Genomic DNA, 11183 nt, shown 5'->3' on the forward strand with positions numbered 1-11183 from the left:
TTTGTTTAATCTAAGCACCAGAATTTTGATCCCTTGTTGGATTGCATTGCAATTATGTGACTTCAACTTGCATGCCCTTGTCTGCAAAAAATCATATAATTTTCTGTAACTAGGTCTCCTTGCCTCTGCCTTATTTTTCCTTCCAGGACTATAAATAGTTGGCTTTGGTTGGGACAACCACGGTTGTGGTGCCCCCTTTGAATTTCTAGGCAAAAATTCACTAATTTCAACATTTTGTTTCACTGATTGAGGCCTTGCCTTGCCTTTCTTCCACCATGGGATTTCCTGTTAGATATTCAGAACTTCTCATCCCGAGGCTGGTCCTTAATGTAGCATATTTGTTGGGCTTTATCAGAAGCATTATCTGCTATCTTCTTCTTCATCTTGTGGTTCTTGGATATTTTCTTGAAATCAACACCTCCTACTAGGAAGATCAAGCCAAACCATGGTTCAAGGTGAAATCTTTAGTTTCTGCACAAAAGATTCATGCGCTATTTCCTGTTGTAGAGTTCGGTGTTTTTGTAGAAGGAGCAGAGGATGGGGATCTTATGTGCGCGATCTGCTTAAACAACATTGAAAAAATTGAAGAGATCCAAAGCCTGATGAATTGCAGGCATATATTTCATAGAGCTTGCTTGGACAAATGGATTGATCATAACCAAAGGACTTGTCCTTTCTATAGGTTTCCTTTACCTTCGAACGATATTGAAATGGAAATGAACGAGGAACTCAAAATGCTAGACCCCAATTTGAATCTCTTTATGGATGCTTCATTAGTCCTTTCGTAGAGATGCTCATTAAGAGAAGACATTTTAGTCTCATTGTAACATTGTAACTACATACGAGTTCCTATATGTATAAATACAGATTAAGAGAAATGGAAAAAGAGAACACAGATCGAATCTGGGGTTCGCTTCAAGCTAGCCAAAGTTTGTTTTTCTCTTCTATTTTCAACATAGACATCTCTCTCATCTTCAAAGAATTTTTTTATCAAAGAATAATTTATCAAAAAATATTTTTGTGAACGCTGATAGCTACATTGTCATGACACGGAACTTGCACATGCATATAGTCAGATGCCCATCTTGTGTTGCCCATTCTTTCTCATCTTTAAAGAAATGTTTGATCAAAAAACATTTTTGTGAACGCTGATAGCTACATTGTCATGACATGGAACTTGCACATGCATATAGTCAGATGCCCGTCTTGTGTTGCCCATTCTTCTGTAACATTTTCTTGAAGTAATTTTTATAAGGAAATTATCATATGATTACTTATATATTGTTTGACATTTTTGTGAAATGACCTTCATATTGCAATTTAAGTTTTTTCCTGATTGGGCCTCTGATTTTTGCCTACGAATGGAACACACACCCATTTCTTGCAGTTCACCCATCTTTTTCCTTTTTAAGTTGATTATTTTAGAACTAAAAATTTGATTAATTTAAACTGGATAATTTGATTGATTTTGAGCTAGCAAAGCTCCTTATTTAAATGCAGCTCCACACTTACTCGTTCAGTGGGCTTACAAATTTTAAATAGAATCAAGCAAGACTATTTTCATTAGAATTAATACAGTTGAAGGATGCCCTTGATTATTGTTTTCTTATTGTTAAATTTTCTTTTAAAACAGAAACTACCCACAGAGTAATTATCCTCATAAGATATGTAATTATTCTCAGGTATCACCATAAAGTTCACTGAAAATAAAACCTGGTGTTGGGGGTGGTAAACTCTTAGTGGTATTTTTGCTGTAGTATTGCAAACCAACAATTCTCTTGATGGATGATGCCAAGTTGTAACTGTTGCCTGCATTATTATGGTTGTATTATTAAGTTTATGTGACGTAGAAGGTGAATGGAATGTGCACCTTTCACTAGTTAGACCATACTTTGTTTGTCTCCAACCTTCTTTGGAATTTACCTTTGTTGAATTTCCAGAATATGACAATACTATAGGTCATAATTAGATAGAGTAAGCATCAACAACATAGTTTTTAATGATCTCAGGTTTCCAGAATGTCCTTAAATCTCTAAACAAATTAAGTTTTTAAGTGCCAGTTATGTGATATTATATGATGCAACCTCCTAGGTTTGCTCTATGATACATGCTTGGTCAGATTGAAGTTGTTGGAATGGGCATCCCACCTTATATTATTGGGATGATCGGTATAACCAAACAACCAATGACATAATCCAACGTCCGTGGTCTTAAGTGATGACAATAATTGCAATTTATCAGGACAATGGTATTTTATGAGATGTTGTTCCACATAAGAAACATGAGTAACAGTCAAACAAGAGAAATGTTCAAGGTGAAATAGTCACATCTGGACAAGTGTAAAGCATGCAGCTTAGGACATTGCATGCATTCTATCATACTTATTAAAATTTGAAAAAAAATTAATAAAAAATAAAATAAGAAATATAATAAATAATAATGTTAAAAACCTTATTCGACAAACATGTGGGGAGTGCATGCAACTACAGGTGTCTCAAACTTTTTCTTAGCTGCTTGCTTGTGTTACAGGTTATATTTCTTTTATGTTTGCCTGGTACCATCTGGATATATCCATGCATTGAACCGGGTGAGAGTGATCATTGAACCGGGTGTGTGTTGCCACTTCAACGAAATCTTTCAGACCGATACTTCATTGCAACCACGACCCCTTTTTTGAACAGAGTAGCGAGCTTCAGTAAGCTTATAGGCAAACATGTCAAGGTCATAAGACTCCACATCGGGTAGCATGAGCATGAACATAGGTATCAAATATCAGCCTAACCTTCTGCCATAGCTCCTCTGCAGCTAGCTACTCCCTCTCCTCATACTTTGACAAACAACTTTGTCTTGCTATTACTCTCATCTACCATCTCTACACCCTCTCTACTAATACCTATCCTCCTCAAATTAATCTCTATAGCCAGCGTTGAGTTTACCAAAGGGGTTCCGACCGGCTGGTTCAATTGAAGTGTTTCTTTATAACCGATACTCAGCCAATCTCCCTGTTAAAGCCCGCTAAAGGCACCTATTCCCAACCTATTACAGGGTTCAGACTCTAGAAGCAACCTATTACAGGGTTCAGACTCTAGAAGAAGGGTTCATACACGCCCTTTATAACTACTCTCTCACTGTCCCATCCACATAGCATGAATTAAGAACCCAGCCTGCTTGGTCCATTAGCTTTTTTTCATTGTTTTCTCTTGCCCTGTCGAATCTATTGTGCATGACAAAGTCAAGGTTTTCTTCAGCTATTACACCCTAAATTGAAGCTATGTTTGGGATGTTGCATTCATTCCAACAACATTGATTTCATTCCAACAAAATCGTGACGCTCTAACAGTCAAACAATAGAGCAGGAGCAAAGATCGTGAAAAGATATTATTAACACCCCACATTCAGTCAGAAGGGGTTGTCACTTGGGTTCAAAATCAAAATCTCTGAAATTAGGGATGGTAAGTCTCTGAAGAACATTTTTTTGTTAATTTAGCTGAAATTCCATTAGGGCTTGGTTTGAATTTTCTTTTCAGATATTTATCCTTATCAAAAAGGGGCTCTTCACCCCACTGTAAGAAACATTCAAATTCATGACTTGAGGGAGGAGATGCACATAAATATTCAGAAATAAAGCACAAGCTTACATGCCAACATTTTCCGTTTTGATGGAGTTGGCAGAATTGTGAGCTAACATTGGTTTGTACCCCACTTGATATTGTGTCGCGCCGAACACTGGGAAGCAGCTCCACCATGTCTAGTGCTTGGAATAACAGGCTTTAAATGCTGGACTTGCTTGGAATAGAAGACTTTAAACACTGGACTTCGTCTAGTGCTTGGAATTGCAGGCTTTAGACCCTCAACCATCAACTTCCCATAGCGATCCAACAAAATCAAAGGTCTGGGATATGATGTATTCACTCCTCCCACTGCTGTCTAAATCAATGGACATGAGGTGGGGATATGATAAATTCACTTCTCTAATGCCTAAATCAATGGACAAAGAAGGACATGCAGCTTGCCACGAAGCTGCATTGCTTTGGATATATCAATGGACAAAGAAGGACATGGAGCTTGCCACGAAGCTGCATTGCTTTGGATATATCAATGGACAAAGAAGGACATGCAGCTTGCCACGAAGCTACATTGCTTTGGATATATGTATATTGCAGTTAAGAAACAAAACATTAAATGTTTTTCAAGTAATGCTAAGTACTTGCTAGCATTAAAATATCGTTTAAGTAAAATTTTAAATGACCATCTTAAGTTTAGTAAAATCATAACATTTTTCCTGCAATAAGAGATCAAAATTAAAACTTACTATAAAAATTTGTTGATCAAATATTTTTGCTAAAACATTAGTTAAAAAATAAATACAATACTTAGTCAAGCAATTTAATACGCGTTAAACACCAATCCAATCCAATCGATCGCAATAATCCCTGCGTTGCCAAAAGCAGGAATTAATATATATATATATATATATATATATATATATAAAGTGATTTAAGCAACATCCTTAACGAGCATAAAAATATGCCAAACCGTTTGAACCTAGGAGATTTTTAAAAATGTCAGGGGATGTTTATAAAAAAAATTCGTCCCAGGATGGAAGTCTAATCTTCAGTTCATAATCCTCAAAACTATAATCCGGCGCTCAATTATTTTACCCAGAACTAAAGTCGTTTTCTTTCTGAATATAGAGATCACTTTTTAGGATAGTTGTTAGTATGTTAAATGTTTTATTATTGAAATAATGTATTTAGTAATATATTTATATAAATTAAAGGGTTGGTAAATGTTATTAAGTGTTAATTTGTTATAAGTGTTAAAATACGTATTTTATAATAAAAAATAAAAAATTAAATTAAATTTATTAACCAGTAAATGGTTTTTACTACAATATTATGATTTATTGTTATTTTTGGTTTACAAACAAATTTAAATTTATAATTTTATATCTATCAAGAATCTTTCAAAGTGCAATTTTTTTTTCAAATTTTACACTAAAAAATTACACATGATAATCTCTCTAAATAATTAGTAAACCAAAAACTAAAATAAATTAAACTAATATTTAACATATTAATATTTAATAAACATTAATAACATATATAATTATATATATATAAAATTTTAATATTAAAATTTTATTATAAATATTAAATTTGTACTTTAAAACTCTCCCTAGTTTAAAATTTATCATCAACTATATGTGATATTTTATCGTTAAATGATATTTTATAATAAATATTATTATTGTATTTTTATATGTTTTATTATAAATAAATAATAAATATTATAATTTTATTTTAAAATAATAATTAAATTAAATAAAACTTTGAATTATTATAAAACTTTATAATAAAAACAAATTATTGTGTAAAATATATATATATATATATACTCTACGTCAACCCTCTAGATTAGAACCAAATAACGAAAACCGAATTAAACCATGAACTCACTTTTCTCACTTCCAAAATAGTAGGTAGCAAAGCCCTTTACATAACAAAACGTTAAAGAGAAGTCTTACATGACATTTATCTGACCAGTCCAGTATACTATCTATACCAAGCATGTGAACTGTCAATTAACGGATCTTATTGGCTCTGAAACTTATAGTATACCGCTCCAGTACAATATCTACCCTAAGCATATGACATGATTATTATCAGTTATCTGATTGCAATCGTGTATGAGTGTCTGTGAGATGAGTCATACCACAGTGAGTCGGACAAGCCGATGAATCAGAGAACGACATGCATACACCTCAGTAGTACATATCAGAAGGAAGGCGTGGAGTGGGAATTGCATACAGTGGCACTGCCTTCTTAAGCGTGAGCCCAAACTTATCAGTCATGTCGATCTTCTCAGCATTCACGCCGTTGGGAGGTGCCCAATCGAATGAATGGATGAGAGAAGCCAACACCAGATGAACCATCCGACTCGCCAATGGAAGCCCCACGCACATTCTCCTTCCTGCTCCGAAGGGTATCAGCTCAAAGTGTTGTCCCCTATACTCCATATCACTTATCTTCTTATCATCACACATAAATCTCTGTGGCATGAATATGGTTGGTTCATCCCACAGCGTAGGGTCTCTTCCGATCGCCCACACATTTACAAGTATTTGGCTGTTTTTGGGTATCACGAATCCCCCAACCTCACAACGGCTGTCTGCTTTGTGTGGGACTAGAAGAGGCACCGTCGGGTGAAAGCGAAACACTTCTTTCACTACTGCGCGCAGATAAGGGAGACGCTCAGTATCACTTTCTTCCACCTTCCGCTTTCGCCCAACCACATCGTCCAGTTCCTTTTGAGCTCTTTTCATTATCTCAGGGTTGCGAATCAGTTCTGCCATTGCCCACTCTATTGTCGTTGTAGTTGTGTCGGTTCCAGCACCAAATATGTCCTACAACAACCAAAATTGAATTAAAGATACATTTAATACTCTCTGCCCAACATCTGCGAACAGGTTGCGACTTTTTCAATTAAAGATACGTTTAATACTCTCTGCCCAACATCTGCGAACAGGTTGCGACTTTTTCTGGACTAGACAAAATCGACTTCCATATATATATAAACATTTTGAAAGAATTAATGATTTTATTAAAAGAATGGCATAATTATTTATATGATTTGAGTTTATGTAAATTGTAAATTTAGTATAATTTGTTCATTCTATATATGATTTGAGTTTATGTCAATGGTAAATTTAGTACAATTTGGATACATAGTAAAGTTTATATATATATATATATTATTAAAAATATATAGACTAATTATTTTGCATCAAATTTACTATACAGATTTAAAAATATGTAGTTGTAAAAATTTAGAGTCTACAAGATCTGCACAAGGTTAACAGTCTACAACAAAATTATCTTGTTCAGGAGATTTTGGATAAATGATGATTGAGTGTTTTGTTAAGGCATTCATTGATGTAAAATCACTAGTTCAATTCCCCACTTTAATGGGGATGATATATATTGGAAATAATGAAAATGTAACCTTACTAAATTTATAAAAAACAAAAAAAACAAAAACAAAACAACAAAACTCTTTAGAAAAGGAAAAAAAAAAAAACCATATAATATAACAAATCCAATATGAAAAAGTATAACCAAACACAAATAAGATAACACTGTCACAAAACATATCAAAGAGTAATTTAAAAAGTAATTGCATCTCCCTATAAAGAAACTTCTAAATTATTCTAAAAACTAATCAAAATTTTAAATATTAAAATTTAAAAACAAAAAAATTATAGTCAAAAACCATTTTAATTGGAGATAAAAGATGACGTGCACTATCTCAACACATTTCAGAGAAAATGTTAAGGATTAATAACATCTTCATGAAGGAAGGTTTCAGGTTATACTAAAAAAATAATTAAACTTAAAATAAAAATATGAATAATTTTAAATAATTAAACTTAAAATAAAATATATATATGAATAATTATTAAAAAAATTAAAATGAAAGTAAAAAATAAAAATAAAAACTTTCTTAATCATATTTAAATATAATTAAAAAATAAATAAACTTTTTCTGGACTAGACAAAATCGACTTCTTCTCTTTTTGTCTCAGATCTCTCCATATATATATAAACATTTTGAAAGAATTAATGATTTTATTAAAAGAATGGCATGGTCATTCTAGAAAATTATTTATATGATTTGAGTTTATGTCAATTGTAAATTTAGTAAAATTTACAATTTGTTCATTCTATATATGATTTGAGTTTATGTCAATGGTAAATTTAGTACAATTTGGATATATAATAAAGTTTATATTCATTATATATATATATTATTAAAAATATATAGACTAATCATTTTGCATCAAATTTACTATACAGATTTAAAAATATGTAGTTGTAAAAATTTAGAGTCTACAAGATCTGCACAAGGTTAACAGTCTACAACAAAATTATCTTGTTCAGGAGATTTTGGATAAATGATGATTGAGTGTTTTGTTAAGGCATTCATTGATGTAAAATACTAGTTCAATTCCCCACTTTAATGGGGATGATATATATTGGAAATAATGAAAATGTAACCTTACTAAATTAAAAAAAAAAAAAAAAAAAAAAACAACAAAACTCTTTAAAAAAGGAATAAAAAAAAAAAAACCATATAATATAACAAATCCAATATGAAAAAGTATAACCAAACACAAATAAGATAACACTGTCACAAAACATATCAAAGAGTAATTTAAAGAGTAATTGCATCTCCCTATAAAGAAACTTCTAAATTATTCTAAAAACTAATCAAAATTTTAAATATTAAAAATATAATCAAAAACCATTTTAATTGGAGATAAAAGATGACATGCACTATCTCAACACATTTCAGAGAAAATGTTAAGGATTAATTACATCTCCATGAAAGAAGGTTTCAGGTTATACTTAAAAAAATAATTAAACTTAAAAAAATAAAAATATGAATAATTTTAAATAATTAAACTTAAAATAAAATATATATGAATAATTATTAAAAAAATTAAAATGAAAGTAAAAAATAAAAATAAAAACTTTCTTAATCATATTTAAATATAATTAAAAAATAAATAAATTTATATTTATTAATATTTAAATATAATTTTACAATACAATTAAATTATTACAAAGTCAATAATAAAATTAATTATTCCCTTTATAAAAACAATATTATCAAATTAATTTAATTAAATCAATCGTTAACTTTATTACTTACCGAACTTCTCACCATTTGAATAAAAGCATAATCCGATTAATCAGATAAACATAAATTCCATTTAAAAGAATGAATAACAAAATCAATTATTTATTGACTTGACTACTTGACTGTAATCAGGCAGAAGAACCATCAACCAAATTCATCAAATTGACTACTTGACTATTTGCTGTACGCTCCTCTAACTGAAATCTACAATGAAAGAAGCAGACCTATCAAAATAATTAAAAAAAAGCAATAAAAGCACCTGTTAACTCTGTTACTGTTGACTTTGACCCTCTCATAATGACAACAAGATAATCTGATTAATCAATTAAAAATAATTTATTGCTGGACTCTCCTATAACTGAAATCTACAATTAAGTAAACAGCATTATCAAATTAATTAAAAAGACAATAAAGACTCTGCAACTAAACCTCCCATTATAAAAACAAGCTAATCGGATTAATCAATTAAACATAATTCGATTAAAAAAATATAATAACAAACTCTATTATTGACTTTACTGCTGGACTGTAATCAGGATCAGGTTCACTTCCCTCCTATGACTGGAGTCTACAATCAAAGAAACATCATTATCAAATTAATAAAAAAAAGTAAACGGTTGACTCAATTGAGAAGGGATAAGGGATAAGGGGCTCAATTGAGAATGGACAGATATAAATCACTAAAAAAAAATTTGAACTTAATCCTCTCGATTCAATTTTGATATATATCCAAAAATCCACCATCAAAGTTAGTTAAATTTTGAAATATTTTTAAAGTCAACAATCAAATATTAAGTTTAGCATGTGAAGAAAGGCTTACAGTTAAGTAGCCCCTGATATCAGTGAGAGTAAAATCATCACTTCTCATATCTAGCAGAACGTCCAAGAGATCCTTCTCACTATCATCAATTCTGTCGCTGCTGTTGCCTCTAGTGGCTAGGCGACCGTCTATGAATTTATCAATAATCTCGTATTTCTTCCCCATATAGAATTTCACGCCACGCGATATTCCCTGAGGATCCAAGAACTGAAGAAAGGGGAAAAAGTCCGCTATATTGGGAATTCCACAGAGTTCCATCAATTTGGTAACAATGTCTTTCAACTCTTCAACAGCCTGAGAGTGGAGATCGAACCCGCCTTTACCAAAGGCCATGTTGCCTAACAGATTGACCGCGGACTGGAACACAATGTGTCCAATATCCACACACTTTCCCTCCAGGGCATCCCCATAAATCTCATGAATCGTTCGATTCACTTGATCTCTTCTCAGGTGTTGCAGAGCTTCTAGCCTCTTCACAGAGAAGAGCTCCATATTGGATATACGCCTGAGCATACGCCAGTGAGATCCACACTGAGCATAAACTATTGAGGACTTCTCGTGGGAAATGGCCTTAAGTGATTGCACGACAGTCCGGCCAGCAAGGAGTTGGTCATGGGTTTTGAGAACCTCTTTTGCCATGGCGGGAGAGGAGGCCACCACTGTGGTTTGCATCCCGAGGGAGAGAGACATGAGAGGGCCGTACTTGGTAGCAAGATGGAAGAGAGATTCGTTTGGTCTATTACTCAACTGCAATAGATTTCCTACAATAGGCCATCTCGGAGGCCCAGGAGGAAGCCGAGAGTACCTTCTCCTCCACACTCCCAAGATGAAGTATATGATAATGGAGGAGATGGGCAGTACAAAATACAAAATTAACAGTCCCATATCCATCAGCATTCTATCAGATACAAACGCTCGAGGTTCACTGGGCAGAGTGAGGAATAAGGATATATTCCACTTTCATTCCCTCTGCGTGTCTATATATATATATATAAAGGATTGTCACTAACTCATGGAAAATTGTTATCCCATAGATTTTAGTAGGTGTCGAAAACGAAAAGGCTGATTCGAAGCTTCATAGATTATTTGCAGAGAAATTTCAAACACGTTATACGACTTGTCAATGTATTGCACAGTAATTTCAAACACATGGTTCAACTTGTCAATGACCTACAAAGCGGGTTTGGTAATTTGCACTATAAACATAAATGCCCATGCCATGCGTCCTCCTCTGTGAGGATCGTGGAGAAAACCCTACCCACTAGGAAGGGCCAGGTACTTGAAATTAAATAGTGTCACTCTCCTTAGCAAGCCATTTTTGACTCATGATCAGTTTAGCCATTGAAAGAGAAAAGTCGAAGGAAAGGCAGCCCACGGTCCACCCCATGTGTAGGAAAAAAGACAACCGACGGTCACCGGAATAGTTTTCTTTCAACTGTCACCGGAATAACTGTCCAATGCATGGGACTTCCCCTTAGTGACTTGTAAATATTTAGTTATTGCGGTTAAAACAATATTATGATATTTTGTAGGCTTTGTGAAGGTCAAACAATAATTAAGAAAATAATTAATTTTGTTTATGAATATATTAATGTTGTGCAAGGATTATCAATATGTTATATCTGAAAGTAATGTTGAAAGAGTCTCATAAGTCACGGTG

The 11183-nt window shown here is 32.7% G+C and overlaps 1 protein-coding gene and 1 pseudogene across 1 annotated transcript; one reads left to right on the plus strand and one right to left on the minus strand.

Annotated features, from left to right (window-relative positions):
* The first annotated feature begins 275 nt into the window (after positions 1–275).
* Positions 276–788, plus strand: LOC149232031 (brassinosteroid-responsive RING protein 1 pseudogene; annotated as a pseudogene).
* A 4654-nt stretch (positions 789–5442) lies between these two features.
* LOC149232032 (cytochrome P450 76T24-like) lies at positions 5443–10463 on the minus strand. Its single transcript, XM_089379333.1, has 2 exons — positions 9524–10463; positions 5443–6406 (listed from the first exon to the last, which is right to left on the minus strand). Exons 1-2 carry the CDS (start codon positions 10418–10420, stop codon positions 5765–5767), a joined length of 1539 nt encoding a protein of 512 aa, XP_089235459.1. The 5' UTR covers positions 10421–10463; the 3' UTR covers positions 5443–5764.
* Positions 10464–11183: the final 720 nt, after the last annotated feature.

Source organism: Pinus tabuliformis, chromosome J (assembly GCF_031772625.1).
Source record: "Pinus tabuliformis cultivar Carrire ecotype Pingquan chromosome J, CPIR1, whole genome shotgun sequence".
Lineage (NCBI taxonomy): Eukaryota > Viridiplantae > Streptophyta > Pinopsida > Pinales > Pinaceae > Pinus > Pinus tabuliformis.

Bases quoted from the DNA above. Each gene is read 5' to 3' on its own strand.
- LOC149232032 (XM_089379333.1), bottom strand. From the start codon at position 10,420: ATGCTGATGGATATGGGACTGTTAATTTTGTATTTTGTACTGCCCATC. The intron at 6,407-9,523 runs GTAAGCCTTTCT...TGGTTGTTGTAG, and splicing joins ATATCAGGGGCTACTTAACT to GACATATTTGGTGCTGGAAC.